This window comes from Choloepus didactylus, chromosome 6 (genome assembly GCF_015220235.1).
Source record: "Choloepus didactylus isolate mChoDid1 chromosome 6, mChoDid1.pri, whole genome shotgun sequence".
In the NCBI taxonomy this organism is placed as follows: Eukaryota; Metazoa; Chordata; class Mammalia; order Pilosa; family Megalonychidae; genus Choloepus; species Choloepus didactylus.
The window spans coordinates 99,617,945-99,637,347 of NC_051312.1; the positions used below are offsets into that span (position 1 = coordinate 99,617,945).

The 19,403-nt window shown below is 38.0% G+C and overlaps 1 protein-coding gene across 5 annotated transcripts in view; it reads right to left on the reverse strand.

Moving 5' to 3' along the window:
• Positions 1–19,403, reverse strand: part of DLG2 (discs large MAGUK scaffold protein 2) — a 2,332,374-nt gene that overhangs the window by 1,054,102 nt on the left and 1,258,869 nt on the right. For all 5 annotated transcript variants that reach the window (XM_037840899.1, XM_037840898.1, XM_037840904.1 and 2 more), the window contains one exon: positions 6,369–6,530. In XM_037840899.1, coding sequence (XP_037696827.1) covers positions 6,369–6,530 — 162 coding nt within the window. The remainder of the gene's footprint in view (positions 1–6,368; positions 6,531–19,403) is intronic.

The following is a 19,403-nucleotide window of genomic DNA, read 5'->3' on the forward strand; positions in this document are numbered from 1 at the left end:
GGAATGGAAATTAATGCAAAATGGGTGTAGTGTTTCTGTTTAAGAAAATGACAAAGATCTAGTAATGGAAGGTGGTGACGGTCTTGCAACATTGTGAATGTGATTAATCTCACTGGGTATTCTTGGTGGCCATTGAGATGGGAAAGTTTATACTGAACATATGTTTCCACAATTAAAAATTTTGAAATGAGCAACTAAAGAGATAATGACAATTAAATGCAGTATATGATCCTGGACAGGATCCAATAAGGGAAAAAAGGCTCAAAAGGACATTATTGACAGTGTGATGGCGAAAACCTTGTGGATCGCACTCCCTTTATCTAGTGTATGGATGGATGAGTAGAAAAATAGGGACAAAAACTAAATGAAAAATAGGGTGGGATGGAGGGGATGATTTGAGTGCTCTTTTTCACTTTTATTTTTAATTCTTATTTGATTCTTTCTGATTTAAGGAAAATGTTCAAAATTAGATTGGGGTGATGAATGCACAACTATATGATGGCACTGTGAACAATTGATTGTACACCATGGATGACTGTATGGTATGTGAATATATTTCAATAAAACTGAATTGAATTTTAAAAAAAGGACATTATTGGGACATATGAAAAATGGACCATAGACTTATTTTTATATCAATGTTAAACTTCTTGAACTTAATAACTGCACTTGAAGTGGTACCTAAGTGAATATCCTTGTTCTTAGGAAATACACATGGCAATATTAAGTTATTAAGGGACACGATATATTCAACCTACACACAAGTGCTCAGAAAATAGAGAGAGAGATAGACAGAGAGATACATAGATGGATCGATAAATGGATAGATAGAATGATATGGCAAATACGGCAAAATGTTAATATTGGTGTATCTGAGTATCTGGAGGGATAGAAGTATGCTGGAATTCTTTGTATGAAGTTTGCATTATTGCTGTAGTTGTCCTATAAATTTGAGATTATTTCAAATAATTTAAAAACTAATTCAAAAAAATACTTATTGAAGGGCTGGGAATATAATAAAGAACCAAATAAACATAATCTCTGACTTTGGAAGCATTAATATAACGACGGTTATATTGGTAGTAGATTTATTAAAATAAAACTATTGGCTATGAATAAAAGTAGAAGTTAAGCAACTAGTTGGATTTATGACCTAACAAATAATGTAAACATAAAACAGAGCAGAAATGTTTACCGTATTTATTTACTTTACTGATTGATTGATTTTAAACATGTAGCTTCTGTAGTGCTTATTTCCAAAATATGACATAATTTATAAGATTAGACACATGTATAATATACATTTCAAAATATCAAATAACCAAGGTAAAAAATTAAAGAAATAGATATTGCCAGATACTGGGAAAGAGAAACATGAAGGTTGTAGTCAGTTGGACTTGCTGACCTGGGTTAAAAATCTTGGCATTTCTATCTACTAGTTCTGTAGTTGAAGCAAGCTAGTTGGACCTCTTTGTGTTTTCATATCTTTATTTTAAAATCAGGTGTTCTAGTTTGCTAATGCTGCCAGAATGCAAAACACCAGAAATGGATTGGTTTTTATAAAAGGGGGTTTATTTGGTTACACAGTTACAGTCTTAAGGCCATAAAGTGTCCATCAACAAAGGGTACCTTCATTGGAGGAAGGCCATTGGCATCCAGAAAACCTGTTAGCTGGGAAGGCACATAGCTGGTGTCTGCTTGCTCCTAGGTTGTGTTTCAAAATGGCATTCTCTAAAATGTCTGCATAACTTCCAACAACTGTCTTCAAAATGTCTGTCTCAGCTCCAGCTCGCTATGAGCTCCTTCTGTCTGAGCTTATACAGTGCTCCGGTAAACTAAACAAGGCCCAGGCTGAATGGGCGGGGTCACGCCTCCATGGAAATTATCCAATCAGCGTTATCACCTACAGTTGGGTGGGCCACATCTCCATGGACACTGAACCAATAGGTTCCAACCCAATTCACACTAATACGTCTGCCCCCACAAGAATGCATTAAAGAATATGGCTTTTTCTGGGGGACATAAATATACAAACCAGCACATCAGGTTAATAATATCTCATAGAGGTAAAATGATATAAATGAGAAGAGTGTCTGAGGTATTTATCATGGTGGCGGGCTAATAATGATAACAAGGTCAAAAACAACATTTGATGAGTGCTTACTATGTGCCAGGCACTTTCTAAGCAGTTTCATGTATTGTCTTACTTAATTATTCTAAAAATCTTACGCAGTGTTCTTATTATCTCCATTTTACAGATGAGGAACCTGAGTTAGAGAGGTTAAGTAACTTGATCAAGGTCACACAGCTTGTAAATGAGAGGGCCAGGATTTGAACACAGGCATTCTAATGTCCAGGTTCTTAAACATTACCTCCTCCTCCCTCCCTTCTTTTTTTTCTTTATCGAATACTCTGTGTAAGGTAATTTGCTAGATGCCTGAGATCTCAAAGTATCTAAGCTTGAGGATTCTAATTTCCTGTTACAGAAATAAGGGATAAGGAACAAATAATTATAACTCAAGTCCCCTAATAGAGTAGCAAGGCTATTCAAAAATCATGTTTTACTGTTTGTTCTTTGTTTCCCCATCACCTATTATGATGCACATAGTAGGTGTTTAATTAAAATATATTGAACTGATCTAAAATGAAAGGAAAAATCTCATGTGTTATTATAGGCCAATTTCTTTTGTGGAAGGTTCTAGGTAGTATCTGAAGAGAGAGCATCCCTATCTTGACACAGGGAAAACAAATTCCCTTGAATTACCAGTAAATTGAATTTCTCCTTCCAACCCCATACTTCACACTGGCCAAGGCATTCTAATGAGAAGAGGCTAAGCAGACCCATCTATCACTCAGGCAGCTGGTGTGCACCAAAGGCAGATGAATTTTAGAACCAAGGCTTTAAGTGATACATGATGATGAAAGAAATGATTGTCAACCTGCAACAGTGAGATTACTCAGCTAATGATTCAGAGCCTGCTCAGTGTGACATTTAAACTGTTACTCAGCAATCTCACACTCTGTTTAGGCATGCCATATGTAAATTCCGAATTAATACTAGAGAGCTACATTCTCTCTTAGGTAAGATTCAGGAGGCATGATCTGACAGTGTGTTTTCCTTCTCTTCTCCTTTTTAATGCCTGACCCATGAGCATCAGACAGATAAAAGGCAAAGGGGTTGAAAATATGACAGGTCTAATCTAGAATCTGTATCTTCTTAGAATTTCCCTGACTCTAATGGGTTTCCTTTCTAAGAAAATAACACATTAGATTTTAATCATGGCAAGTTTTCCAAACACTTGAACTGTGATGACATAATAACCCCTTAACAACTCAACTTGATTAGGAAACGTGCCCTACTGCTGTAAAAATGCATGTGTTTGAACCTGATAGTGCAGTGCTGTGCTGGAGACCAGCTTTTTACTGGCTCACGAGTACCTCCAACACCTCCCTTTACCAAGACACATTCCATAGCTTCAGGTTGGTAGCCTGAAATCAGCTATGATGGGAGGATTTACATTACAAAATTGGCAAACCCTACAAATCAGGGAATTTTTTTTCCTGGGCAAAAATTATACAAATTTACCCCTATCACGAACTCTGACAGGCAAGGGGTACATGGAGTCTCTTCATTAAGATAATCTAAAAACATCTTGTTTAGCACAAACAACACCTCTAGAGGGTCATAAGGGAAAAGTCCTGGCCTCAAAATAGCTACCTCACAGCTTGGTGCAGAAGTCTTGGATAAACTCAGCTTTCCCTCCTCTTCACAGTACCTTGGGAGCCATACCACATAACTCGTGGCTCCGAAAAGGAAGAAAAACCTGTTATTCACTTTGCTATTTCACATCAAGTGGTTATTATTCATAAGTGGCTACTTTTAAAACTGATTTGAAGTCTCTTCAATAAAAGACATCATTGCAGTAAAACCATAAAAACCATTAAAGTTTTTTAGAAGAATAGAAAAAGAAATAAATTATAAAGGAGATAAAAATAGCATATAAAACCTAAGCTAAGGAAAGCCACCGAAGCTGGAGACACCTATTACCAAGATTCCTTAAAGGCAAGAATAAAGGGAAATAGGAAAGATTCCTTTATATATCTGAAATCTGATCTTCAGAAAAGCAAACTTTTATCCCAACTGTGACAAATTTTTCAAATGAGGCATTAAGTAGCTTACCTAATGATGGTTTATTAGTTACTATAGATAGTCAGATAATTATATTTTGTATATGCTGAAGACTTATTATGCAAAATGAAGATCTTACAGAGTGGTTTGTTTAAAAAATATTATTGTGGTAACTTATATATAACACAGAACTCCCCATTTTAACCATTTTTAAGTGTACAATTCAGTGGTGTTAATTAAATTCACGATTTTGTGCTATCATCACTATCACTCACTATTAAAACTTTTTCATCACCCAAACAGAAACTCTGTTTGTCCATATTCTTTCCTGTAACCAGGCTAGGTTTAAATTAATCGTGATTATTCTACTTAGCCTAGAGCCCTAGAGGAGCTATGCTCGAGTTGATTAAAGAAGAAGAGTTAGGAAGAGGAGAAAGACAAGTTAGGAGAAAGGAAAGGAAGGGAGGTCCCATAGACTGTCTTATAGGTATTCATACAACCAGTCAGAAAGAATAAAACTAAAATTTAAATACTCTTAATACAATCCAGCCTCCTAGCTCTGCCCTCTTACTTTATAGTGGTCAGCACACAGACTAATGATGAGCATTTGTTTTTAAGGATGAAAATGTCCCTAAAGAGGAAGGTATTCATCTAACACAGAATAGAACCAGAACAGAGTTAGATGGAACTTTACAGACAATTTTTCTTACCCTCCTGCCAAAAAAGGAGTTCTTCCTATAATACCACTGTTCAGGTAACAAGGCCTGGAAGATTTCTAAGGAAGGGAACTCCTGCTTCACAAAGTTTTGGGGAAACTATCAAGAGCTGTGGCCATGTAATGAACCCAAAAACACATTCCTATCATTTATGCACAGTGGTTCTGCTTCTGCCCTCTGGATGACACCAATATCATGTTTTCTACACAACAGCCCTTGAGATATAAGAAGTGCCCTGTTCTCCAATCCTTAATCTTTTCAGTGTAAACATACCCATTTCCATCATTCATGTAATGATTTCCAAAGAAACTGGAAAGAATTGCACAATGAATCCAAGAGGTATAATACATAGTTTAGGGACTGGAATTTGGAAAATACCACCATATTTTAATTGATTGTTGACAAGTATAGCTAACTTCTATTTGATAATCCATATTAAGGAAGCCAAGATATTAAAATAGATAAAATTCTGGAACAGTATTAAATAATATAAACTTTCTTTGATGTTTTGGCAGGTATAATAAGGGCACAGGGCCCTTCTTTATGGCTATATTTTTTTATAATGGCATAACGATATGAGCATGCTAGTAAAATAAATATTCTGGCTAACAAAATAAAATTGTCTTTAGCAATAAGTAAGGGAGGCAGTATTTTTCTTCCCATTTTGAATCTCTTACAGCAATTAGCAAACACTGACTCTAGTTCCATTTTTCGTTTTTTAACTCTAATCAACATCTATAAGCTTTTTATCCAAATCACAAAATTCCATAGCACCAGCAAAGGAAAAGGCAGAATAATATTTGTAAACAGGAAGCACAGAAAATCCGTATTCTCATTTAATTTTCCCTTCTTGTCAAATACTGTTCACCAAGAAATGGTTTAAACCTAAAGGAAAAAGGTAAAAAGTCTTGGAAAAAGTGTGACATCGATGTTCTCAAACTGATTGTGGTGATGAATGTACAACTCTGTGATTATACCGAGAGCCATTGATTGTTCACTTTGGATGGATTGTACGGTGTGTGAATAAAACCATTAAAAAAAAAAATCTAGTAAACTATTTCTCCTAGGATAAAATAGAAGCATTGAGGAGCCAACTTGCACATTTTCCTTTTCGGACTAGACAGAAAGGCAAACGTTAGGTGTTATTATGTCATATTTACTTCTTTTGTTATATCTGGTTCCAGGAATAGAGATGGAAAGAGAGCACTTGAATAAAACCTTGATGTACTTCTGTTTTTTTAAAATATGTAGTTAGCTTATTTTCTCTTTCAATGTCTAATCTTTCGCTATGTCCTCAACCCAACTAAATGGATTTTCTAGACATCTGAACAACTGCAATAAAAACTTCTCTGTCTCAGTACTACCAGGTTAGTCCTCAGATCACAGAAAGACACTTTGGCAACCAGAGGCCACTGTGGTGTTTTAAAGAGCCTCATTTAATCATGCCAGCAAACATCTCTCTTAGTAATACAGACCAACAACTGTTGCCATCTATGTAAAGACTGAATAGCAATCTGACTGACCTTCAGAGGAGAAATGTGAGACTGTAAGACGTATCCGTGAACATTTTCTATTTGAGAGAGGTTCTTTTCTGATACATGCACAAGTTCAGGGCCTCTAACTTCATGGGTTAGCCGAGGTAAGGAATGATCGTGTGGAATGTCCTCATCTTGATATCGATACTTCTAGGAGAAAATAAAAGAAAGAAAAAAAGCATCAGTGTTTGCAAAGGATATAGTTCCATACTTCATATTTTAACTTCATTTACAGGACACCGGGTGAATCTATTGTTAACCACCAAACAGGCATCGCTGCAGGCTCTTCTGAGGGTCACCATAAACCATGTCACGCATAAGTAAAACTTAACCCCCATCACTAACAGCCAATGCTGATGATTTGTTTTTGCCTGACATGTACTATCTCTGTTTAGGAGTTACAGAAGGATGATAGAAAATGAGATTGAGACAATTTAGCTGAGTTAGGTGAGAAGGTAATCCTCCAAATGACCAGATTAGCTAAGTATGTGCTACAAATTAAGGCACTATTGTAAGTCATGGATGGAGAAGAAACAAGTGCTGAGCAAGAAAACTAAATTCTGATATAAAGCCACCACACATGTCCCATTTTAAAAACTTAATTTTATTTCAGAATTTGTGAAAAGTTTAATTTCCTTTGTAAAGGAGGAAAAAAAATTGCCACCCACATTATTGTATTGGTCTCAAAGGGAAAACAATCTTTTCTCCCTTTGCTTCATCTCCAAGGAGGAAGAGTGCTGATTTGGGTTAATCAAATTCCAGGAAAAAAAAATTTCTAGGGAGAAATCTTTCAAAGAACTTCAAATATCAAGGCAAAGGGTCTTCCTATATTAAGATGATTCCCTGAGGGGAAAGAGGTAATATTTACTTCTCTCTTGCTCCCTTTTCCTTTTTCTTTACTATCTTCTGTCTCGATGTCTGTGACAGTAAGAGCATCTTTTGACAAAGTCTGTCTTTTGAATCTTAAGTCCTGAGGAAGCTTGCAGGGAGGGGAAAATTTTAAGGCAAGGTAAGGTGTGAGGCCAGCTCACTGCTGGGCATGAGGGAAAATTTCATCTTCAGCCTTAGCCTGAGTCTCTATCCCTTTAGAGCTGTCCCATTAAAGTCCCATTGTTTTAACCCTGTTGGCCTACCTGGGAAAGAAAAAAAAGGGAAATTCTACACCCCACCTCCAACCCACCTAATAAAGTGTTAGTTTACCTTACTTTGCTTTTATTCCCTGTGCATGGCACAAGGGTATAAGGGGTAGGCATCCAAACACCGTCACAGCACCATCTCAGGCTTAACTGCAGCGTCTTACTTCTTCCCAGCAACCCATTATTGTTATCACCAAGTTATTTTATCCTATCAGTTCACTAAAAACATCTCTTACTACAAAATCATGTGTAAGATTTTCAATCATTTTTGAGGGGAAAAATATAATTTCTTGTATATCAGCTCTCTATCTGATTCATAACCTGTCAGTAACAAAAAGAACCACCCCAGAGTTGGTATTTCATTCTGTTGTCTGCTCTTACTCATAAGCTGATTATCAGTGCTTGGATTTTCCAGGGAGACTTTCTGCCATGTCCCAAGCTTAATACTAGTCTCAGAATAAAAATTACAACTATCAATGACACCTTGATTGCAGTTTATAAAGTACTCTCATATACTATTTCCACTGCAATTAATTTTTCCTATGATGCTTCATTTTACCTAATAGAAAGCTAATGCTCAGATAAGTTAAGGGACTTCCCCAGGGCTACTCAAGTAGTGGGCACCAGAGCTAGAGGTCATGTCCAGATAATTGAATCTATATCCTCTTTCTGCTACATCACTCCTCCTCCATTCCCATAAGGAGATGAAGCCCAAGTCTGACAACTGAATTGGCAACTTGGTAGGAAAAATCATGAGAACACAGGATAACATGAGGTTAGAGCATTTCTGTGAATTGCAAACACAATACTTCTGATCTTATAACCCTATGAATACTTTGGGAAGTTAATGTGCCTCAGAAATATGGGTAAAGCCACTCCTGACCAGTTATGTGTTCACTGGGAGTGGAATAAAGTCATATATATGCCCATTTTAGTTTCTCCAGCTTTTAGCCCATTTACCCTCCACATCTGCTGACCTCCTCAATTCTCTCTTGCAGGGTCACTACCATCTATCTAGTCAACTGAGCCAGAAAAGTAGGGGTAAGTCAGACCCCATGCTCTCTTTCATTCCTGCCCCCCCATCTGCCAATTCAATAAATCACTGAGTCTGTCTAATTTATATCCTAAATAATTCTTGAGTCTACCCCTCCTTATAATTCTGCTCTCCCACCCCCCAACCCCAACAACCACTATCAATATTAAGGTTCTCATTACTCAGCTGGACCACAACTGGGCCGACTCTCAGCTGGACCACTATAAAATTCTCTCTTCTGGCTAGATTGCCTCTGGGATTGCCCCCTGCCCATCCATTCTCTACATTGCACCAGGGGGCTTTCTGAAATGCAAACCAACCAAGTCCTTCTCCTTAAAACCATCTAATGGCTTCCCATTGCCTATGGGATAGAATTCAAGCCTCCATACTCTGCTGCAAGCCAACCCCCAACATCACTACATAGGCTGAACCCCCATTACTTCTGAATTCTTTTTTTCTCAGCATTCCTACCTCAGAGTGTGTATTCTAGAAACACTAACTGTTGGTACTCCACCCCACCCCACCCCCCAACATGTTTGTCTCCTCAGGGCCTTTGCCTGGGCTTTCCCTGTACTTAGAATGATTTTACTTCCTAGTTTCCCCTTTTATCTAATTGACTCCTATTTGTCCTAGCATAGAACACAATTTCTCCAGAAAGCCTTCTCTGAAACCCTCTTCCAAGCTAGAATTCAATTTCTCTCTCAGGGCTCCAATATGCACGGCTTGATCACTACAGTCACACTGAACTGTAATTTCCTATTTATGGACTGAGCTCCTTGAGGCAGGGACTGTGTCATATTTATCTTGGTATCTTGGTAGCCTTAGTGCCCAGCATAGTCTCTGGCACTTGGTCAATGCCCAGTAAGTAATTATGGAATGAAATAAGCAAATCAGTACTTCCAGGGTTTTGGTGTTTTTTCATGCTTTTAAAATTTAACATATGTGATGCTTGTTTACTGAAACATACGGATCCAAGGGTATCAAAAAGATGTTTTTAAAGTTAAAACAATTCCTTGTGACTCCTGAAGGATACTTACAGTAAGATTCAGATGATTTTCAAGGAAAACTTTATCTGTAAAAATACACATCTCACAGAAGCGTTTGGATAAATTACTATCAGGACACAAATAATAAGCTTAGCTGAATTTATGAAATGCCACAAATAACTTATTTTATACTAATTCTTTTCATAAATTTAAGATCTATTTTGAAGACTGATAGGACCTTAAATTAGACTATCAAACTAATCTTCATGTTTAACTAATATTTTATTGGTAAAAATTGTTCTCAAACATTCATTTAAACTTTCACTTATCCTTCTTTCCCGAACTACAAATCTGAGTTTTGAGGGTGTTCCCCTAGCCCTCTATCCTCCTCCAATCACAACTCTTATCATGCTGTATGGTAATTGGCTGTGTATTTATATTTTTTGTTTGTTTGTTTTTTCCATTGAACTGTAAGATTTTGTGAGAACTAAGACTACATTAGCCTTTGTTCATCCTCATGTCTCTAGCCCTTAGCCAAGTGCCTGGCACAGATGCTCAGTATTTGTTGAATAAAGTTATGAATGACAATTGAACAAATGGATGAAATGGGTATCAGTTGCTTAAGTTGCAAAGCTATTTTGACTGCTGGATGCAACCTCTTCTTTGCAAAACCTTATAAACCTAGGTTAGAGCAAAATAGGCAACCACATTATTTGCCTGACACAATCTTTAAAGGATTTAAAACCTTAAGTATTATGCTTCTCTCTCCTTATTATTTCAGTAATCATGCTGAGAATATAAGCTGAATAAGAATTAGTTCTTCTTGTCCTTGAGAGGTCCATAAAGTCCATAAATTATTGAGTTATACACATACACAACTAAATTACCATACAATGTGATAACTACTTTAACTATAAACTGAGTTCTGTGGCAGTAGAAACGGATCAGCAACAACTCTGCCTGTGGATTCCCTATTTGAAATAGGATCTACAATAATGTAGAGAGAATTAAGGGATGTTCAAAGCAAAGACAACAACATGTGTAGAGGAGATAAGTAATAAGAGGGAATGATGTTTTGAGGGAAAGTGAGATCTTGATGTGGATTAGAGCAGATGCTGTTCTCCCACACAACCAAATCTCTTAAAATCCCTTTTACTTACTCAAGCCTCACATCTGCATATTTAGTATTGCCCTTGGGTGACTGAAATCTCCTCACTTGCATGTGCCTGGGGGTGATACCAGAACTCCTCAACATCCATGTCTCAAGATGAGATAAGTCCTGTGGTGCAAATTACACTCCAAAGCATCCCGCAGGATCAGCCTGAAACTAACTGCACCTGAACCTACATTCTTGGTGCGCTCCTTAGAGCTGCCCTCACTTGCCTATGGGTTTCTCCTGGAAATCCCCCTTCAAAAATCATACAATGCCAATCTCCATCTTAGGTCTGCTTCTAAGGACTAACCTAAGATTTCGATGAAGCTTGGTAATTGAAGTAGAGTGTAGCATTACATGAGGCTCGAAGGCAGACTGGTGCCCATTATAAATGAAAGGGAGCCATCCAAGGTCTATAAACATTATCTGCCTCGTGCCAACTAAGTATTTTCCTTTTATTTAATATGTTCCTTTTATTTTTCCAATATTCTGCCTATGACTAAGCAAGAGATAAGCATGGTAAGATGTTCCATATCTAACTCAAACTGAAGTCTCCAAAGGTATCACCCGATGTGGCAGAGAAGAATCTCTCTGCCTGTATATAAATCTTGATTACCTTTGGACCAAAAATGATTTTTGGAGTTGTAATATTAACACCAACATTAATAAGAATGCTAATATTGATATATATACTAAGCCTAACATCAATGCCAATATTAAAACCGATAAAAGTAGCAGCTACCCTTGATATACCAAGGACTATGCTTTATATGCATCATCACCATCTGAGAGATGGCTGCTATTATTTTTCTCTTCTGAGACATAGTCAAGTTTTCCAAGCTTACACAGCTGGTGAGTGATAAATGAGGATTCAAACCCAGGTTAGTCTGACTCTAGAGCTAGAGCACATAAATATTCTGCCAGGCACTTTAGGAATCAAATATCTTAAGAGGCCGACTGTCCCATATCTTTATCTTCAGGAAATATAATTCTTAGGAAATCTTCAAGGATCATCTAATGAGGGAGATTATACAACTCTGCAGAGGTTGGGCCCTGAAATTCTGGCATTTCTGAGTTGTTTCCCATTCCAGGGTCTGCCTGTTAGGAACTAGTGCCATGCTGGGTACCACTGAGGGTTTCTGTATTGCATAAAAAAGGAGGGCAATTTGAGGAAGTTCTCTGTTTGAGATCTGCGTGCCTTCCTCTTTTCCTCTCCTCCCTTTGGCCCATTGGAGTAGACTCTGGGGTGAAAGGACCTTTATAAACAGAATACATTTTCTCTCACAGCTCTAACAGGAGTAGAAACAGAAGAAGTGCTCAAGGCAGGGTAGACTAAGTCACTGTTGATGTCTTCCTGTCTTGGCTTATTTTGTCCCTGTCCTGTCCATATGAAGCGCCCCCCTACACACACACACACACACACACACACACACACACACACACACACACACACACAGATCTCTTCATCAGACAAAGCTTTCCAGGTTTTTGATAATTAGTTTGGTGTTACCTCCTCTCTGAAGCATTGTCTGGCTGCTCAGGTGGAAAGGTTCCCATAGGGTTTGTACAGATTTCTGTCATTCAGTTACAATTTATATTTTAATGACCAGTCCATGAGTCTACCTCTCAACTAGCTCATAAGTACCTCAGGAGCAGGAATGGGGTTCTATTCATCTCTGAATCCTTAGCACCCAAATAACTGCCTGATACATAGTAAGTGACAATAAATATGAGTTTAACTGAACTAAATGTAAATGATCTGAGTAATAATATGATCTACCTGATCAAAGAGACCTCCCAGCCAAGTCTGCATGCAATCATATACTCTGTTTCCACCACAGGCTCCCATGTAAACCGACAAAGGCTAAGGAAGTCTGACCAGATTCTGCTCAGTACATGCCATTGGTGCCTGCATGAGTCAGAACCATCCGAGTGGCCAGGAATTCAAACACAGGTGTCTACATGTGTCTGAGCCATCACAGGAGGTTCTGCACAGTTTAGAAGATGGTGCTGCATTGGCACAGTGCATGATAACTGATGGATAGCTGATAACTAATCTTTCTAGGCCCTAAGTATAATTTGGCTCTATCTCTACTGCTGCTGCATAAGAAGTGCTCTACTTCCCCCTTGCAGCAAGAGTTGGGACTGTGCATATGAGAGAGGAAAAAAAAAAAAAAGAGAGGGGAGAAAAACACCCAAATCAGTGTGTATGCTCCTGAATATTAAGTAATAATATAATACCCAACAGTTAGTGAACACTATCCATGGGCCAGACACCTTGTTAAGGATGTTATAGAAAGTATCCCACTTAAGCCTTACAGCAACATAATGAAGCAGGCACAAAATTGAGGAATAAATTACAATTCCTTACATGAAGCCTGGCATTTAGGAAATGTTCAAAACTTGCTGGTTCTACTGCTTCTGTTAACTACATTGACATACAGCTTTTTCTGTGTCAAGTCTTATCTCCCTCTCTGTAATTTAAGTTCTTTGAGGGAAGGAACCCTGACATATATATTTGTCTCCTGTGGAGTGGTTAAGCCAGAACACTACACAGTATGTATGTCCAATAGACCTGGGTTGATTGATTGAACGCCATTGCTGGAAGAAAGCATCTTAGTTCTAAAAATGTGCTTTGGCAGAAAGGAAGCAAATATTTTAGAAGAAGTGTGAAGTCAGTAAGAATTAAAAAAAAAAAAAAAAAAAAACAAGAAAAAACAAAAACAAAGGGAGTGATGAACCCTAAGAAAGAAATGAATACAGTTCAGAGAATAATCTAAAAAATGAACTATATGGAAATTAAGGATTTTTACTTCATCTCTTTGCTGTTCACTCTTGCCAATCTAATCATCCTCAGCTTTCAGGAAAGCCTGTAGAAGTTTAATGTCCATAGTCAGGTATGCTCAGCCAGACTCTAGCAGCCACTGTCTTATTTTGAGGAAAATATTTTGTTAAGCACTGTGATAGTGATATTTATTTTGAAGAATTTCATTTATTAGAGACTTGTGCAGTATGTAGCTAGCTGTAGATCAATTATTAGCTGCCGTCCTACACACACACACACACACACACACACACACACACACACACACACACACACACGGCTCTCCTTTCCAGCTCTTTCCTTTTATCTGCAATGTCTTAGTCTATCTGTGACCTGTGACCCATCCTTCTTTTGGACTAGTCTAGGCTGTGGCCCATTTCCATACCTACTGCAGCCTTTCTCCAACTCACTACCTCTCTCTCTGCAGGGAAAAAGTGTGTAAACAAAAGAAAAAAGGAATATTTAATGTAGTGATCAGATCAGTATTTGTTTATTTCTTTGATCAGAGATAAAGTTCTTTGAATGACATTTGGTTAAAAGGGGCTCTCTTTCTCCTTTCAGCTCTTTCTGTCCACTGTCCCAATCCATTCTTCCAGATTGATTACATGTAGGTTGCAAATCTAGAGGACAGGGTTAGTAGGGAAATAGGAGAAGGAAGAGCAGGGCAGACCATATGTATTTCTGAACCTTTACTTGCTCAAGGGGAACCACAGATTAGGGGGTTTTCCTCCCCCTACCACACCACTCCCTGCCTCATAGACTTTCAGGGTACCCTCTACTTATTTTTCATAAAGCTCATCACAATTTTATGATACATTTATTTCTATGGTAATTTGCTGAATGTTTGCCTTCCCCATTGGACTGAAACCCCAACGGGGACAGGGACCATGTCTGCTTGGTCTCCTGCTCTACTTCTAGTGCCTGTCACATAGTAGGTTCTCAATAAATGTTTGTTGAATAAATAATAGTCTGTAGCCTAATCTATTTTCAAAGTCCATTATTCAAATAAAAGTGGGTTGCAGTTCACTGATTGCACACAGATCTTTCCCAAATGAACTCACCCTTTAAAAAGTAAAGGCTGACCCACAATCGGCAATTCAGCTGGCCCAAAGAATGCATGAAAAGGGAATTTTTCAGGGTTTGGAGCAGGATGTAAGTAACGGGACTGATGTGAGAGATGAAAAGCTCTCCCCAGGTGCCGCATTTGAATTTTTTTCAAACAAAGCTCACAAATGAAAGGAAATACTTTCCAGCTCTTTGCCACAAAGAACAGGACAAGCCAGGATGTTAATTAAATTACAAATCAGCTGTCTGCTTGCAGCTGACGATGCTTTGTGAGCTTCCAAGCAAAGTCAGATATTTTAAACCCTCTGTAATTACCTACAATGGAGAAGCTGCCATGAAGGATGCTTTCATGAATATTTAATAAGTCTTAAGGTCCTTTTTAAAGAACTGATGATTTAAATAATCATGAGGGAACTTACTCTAGCTCGGTGCTGCCCTCCACCTTTTAGTTGAAAATGCTGGAAATGGTAGCTGGGTTGGAAATACAAGCTTTCTCCCAGGAGCCAGGCCCAGGACCTAGGGAAGGCCAGGCTCACCCAGGAAAGGTAATTGTATAATTAAACAGCCCTTTCACCAACAGTGAAGCCAAAATGGGATCACAGACCTACGGTCTAGGAAAAGAATGGTATAGAATTATAGAAAGAATTTGGATAAAATGCCACACAATTTAGGTTGCTTTTGATAATTCACAAAGAATGTCCAGAAACATCTCAAATAATTCTCTCAAGAACAGATAAAGAGGGAATTGTCATTATAATTTCCAAATGAGGAAACAAAGGATCAGAGAGTTTCCAAAATGTCTCATAAATGGCGAAGCTGGGTTTCAAGCCAACATAGTCTTCTGGCTTCAAGAGTTAACCCTCTAATCTCAATGTTACAGGAATGCTCAGGAATGATTATGGTTTGAAAATTTTCTTGGGTATGGTAGGAACATGTTGGAAACAATGTAGATATTTTAGTTTGTTTTTCTTATTCCTTTGTTTTGTTAGGGTTTGTTAATTTTCTTGGGGTATAGTAAGGACATGCTGTTATTTTAGGTTGTTTGTTTTTCTTATTCCTTTGTTTTGTTTTGTTTGAAATGTTTTTTGTTTGCTTGTTATTCAATTTTTCTATAAAGTTCAAAAATTAAAAAAAGAGGTTGCCCTATATAGTGGAAAGAATATGAATTTTGTCATTAGAAACTTGGTTTCAAATATTGTTTATGCTACTTGCCATCTGGGAGACATCTATCAAGTTGTTAAATGCTGAACATCAGTTGACTCAAGTTACAAACCAGGAATTACAGTATTTACCTTATAGAAATGCAAGGATTAAAAGAGAGTGCAATTCTGGCACATAGTAGGAGCTTGACAAATGTGAATGCTCTCCTTTTTTGAAGTCTCAAGTCCTCTGCACTTTACAGGTTGCCATCAAAATAAGTCACCCCTAAGCGTGAACTCTTCAATCTGCTTGTACTGTCAGCAGAATGAAAAATAAAAATGTGAATGAACATTTGCATCCTCACAATATGTGTATCATCTTTCTGCTTCTTAGGCCGTCCTACTAGAGTAACTTTCGAAAATTAAGTTTTAGAGTAATGGCTAAGAGTGCAGATTCTAGAGAGACTGCTTGAATCAATTTCCAATTATATGGTGTACCAGCTGTGAGACCTCAGGCAACTTATTTAAACTCTCTGAGACTTGGTATTCTCATCTGTAAAATGGGATGAGTATCTGCCTTACTGAATTTTTGAGAAGGTCAAGCAAGATAACACGTGGGAAGGCATTTAGCACAAGATCTATGACCTAATAAATGCTCAATTCGTACCTGCTATGATTATTTTGTTATAACATAAGATTTTAAAAATTTGATTATAAAAGATTTTGGAATATATTTTAAATAAAAACTAAACAAAGGGGGGAAAGTTGTTTTTTCCTTGCTTTCAGGTCTTTCAAAGTCTGTAATTGCAACTCTCCCTCTACTCCTTCACACACAGAACCCTGTCTTCCAATCTCACAGTCCTTGCTGGCCCAACAGGGCACTCTTCCTCCTTCCTTTCTGCCATCCTCTCATAAACTCTGACCATTCTAGTTGCCACTACCACTCTCTCCTCCCAATTTTTCATTCAACAAGAATTTATTTAGCATCTACTATGTTGCAGGAACTGTATTAACAGTGAACAAGGAAGACACATTCCCTACCTTTCCTTTGCTCTTGGTGTCTTCTCTAATAACCTCCCCAACTGTTTTTCACCTGGCTATTGCCAAGCCTTCAAAATTTAGCTCATGTATTTTTTCCCAGTTGTGTTCCCAAGATACCACTGGTTTGGCTAGGTGTCTTTTTGTTCACATGACACCCTGTGAATCTTTCTCTTTCTCTCTTTTTTCAAGCATTCATATATCTGCTTTCCCATGGGGATGTGAAGTTTTTTATACATTATTATACCATCAGCTGTAAACATGCTGCCTGGGACCCAGTAGGCACTCAATAAATGTTTTCAAACTGAACTATACTCCGTGGAAATATAAGTTCCTTGGACCTCTTTCCATCCATATTCAACTTCCCAAGACTAGACTGCTTGCCCATTTGGACCTGACATATCTCCTAGATTCTTTCTGTCCGGCTGGTTTTCTTGGTGAATTGGGCACCGGATGCCTGGTGCCCAGAAAAGAGGAAAGGCTCCTTTCGAGAGAGTGCTTTGTCAAGTGATATAAACTGTTTGAGCCTCCATTTCCTGGGTTCAAATTCTGTTCCTACTACTAACCGGAAATATGACTTCAGGCAACCCTCTGAAACTTGGAATCCTAATTTCAAAAACTGAACTAGTTATATGAAAGCATTACTATAGGAAATTGATGAGATAATATGCATAAATGTCTTGCCACAGGGCCTGGCTTGTGTCAGGTGTTTAAGAAATCTAAGCCTCTTCCTCTTTCTGTGTCGGCATCATATAATCATATTTCCAAGTATTTTAAGAAGGGTCACCACACACATATGTGTGCATGCACATACTCCTCACAGGCTAATCTCTATTAGAAGGAGCTGGCTTCTATTACACTGTCACAAGCATTACGCATCAACACAAATCAGTAAAATCCCTCCGAAGGAGACCAACTGAGCTGCTAAGGTCTTGCCTCTGCTGCTACTAAGATTCAGCCTCTTTACTGTATGTAAGGCCATCTTAACCTCTCTACCCTTGCTCCATCTAGGCCAAGGTTCCTGGCTTCTTCTGCATATGATTATCATTTCTGGTCAACAGACAGAATAAAAACAGCCTCGACACAGGTGCCGAATTTGCCATCGCTGCTCACTAAAGCTACCCTTCTGACCTATTTGAATTTCTGGGTGTCAGAACCTGCCTATAGAATTGGTACTTGCCTAACCCTTTCCATCCATATCCAACTTCCCAAGACTAAACTGCTTTCCCACCTGGACCTGAAACATCTCCTAGATTCTTTCTGTCTGGCTGTGTGCCCAGTCCTGGTTTTCTTGGGCAATCTTTTGGCATGTGCTTCCTTCTGTGACACTATACAGGGTAAAATTCCTTCATAAAAGGAAGCGTCATCATCCATTAATTCAATATTGGATAAAACCAATATTTATCAAGCACCTTCTGTGCAAGCTGCAAAATTTTAAGTGCTGTGAGTAGAGCAGTAAACAAGAAAAAGGCAAAAATGTATGACCTTATAGAGCTTAAATTCTAGTTGCATACAGATCTTTGCCTGAATTATATTTTTTCCTCAATATGCCTCTTTTACCCAGAAGCAGGCATGAACAGCTGTGCTATCTAGAGGAAGATGCCAAGGAGGTCGAAGTGTGCAACCATTCCAAATTGTCTCTGGTGGTGGTGAACATGGGCTTGACCCATCCAGCTGTCTTTGTCTCAGAGCACCTGGTGATGAACTGGCCTCAGCAGCATTAGAACAAGGAGCAAGTGAGGGGTCAAGGCAAAGGGCATGGTCTTGACTCCGGCCTATTAGCAATGAGTTCCAATCAAAGAGTAAAGGTTACTTGGGAACCACACACTGTCATAAAGTATTAATATTTATTCAAAGTTGGTTTATATTCCATGCCTAGTTATGATGGCATAAATATCAAAAAGACATAATTTGGGGGGAAGTATTTTTATAATTAATCTAGATATTTGGATTTGAAAATGGACATTCCATATTGAATAATTTTAATGGAATGTGCAATTATAGAATGCTATGTTGTGCTTATCACAACCTTAAGATGTAAACTCCAAAGGAAGAAAACCTGAAAAGTTGTCTAGTCTTCCTGTCCTGGTGCCCTACTAGGAACTGAGAGTGTCAACTTTCAGGTGAGTGCCTATGATGTGCTATGTATATGCTTTAATGCCTTACATGATTTAATTTATTTAAACCTTAAAACAGCCCTAGGATGAAGTACTGACTATTGTATTTCCTTCACATTACCAACAAGAAAATTGAGGCACAGAGAAAATAAGCAACTTGTCTATACAACTAGTGGAGAAGCTGAGATTCATAACTTGCTATAGTTGCAATCCCTTCCTTTAACTACCATACTATATGACTTTGTAGGTATTGTGCATTTCTTACTCTCTAACTCATATATTTCTTCCGAATATGGTAGATACTCTAGTCCTTTCGTTTAAGAGTCAAGGATTGCAAGTTTCTCCCTATTCTTGCTGGGCTGTAGGATGTAATAAGTAGAAAGTATAAATAGAAGTAGCCTAGTTAATGGTACTCCTATTTACCTTGTCATCCAAATACAAAACTACAGATGACGACTCTTCAGCATCTTTCCCATCTCACATCTTCCAGAGCAGGGTCAACCTAGCTTATCTGGCAAAGCATAACACTTAA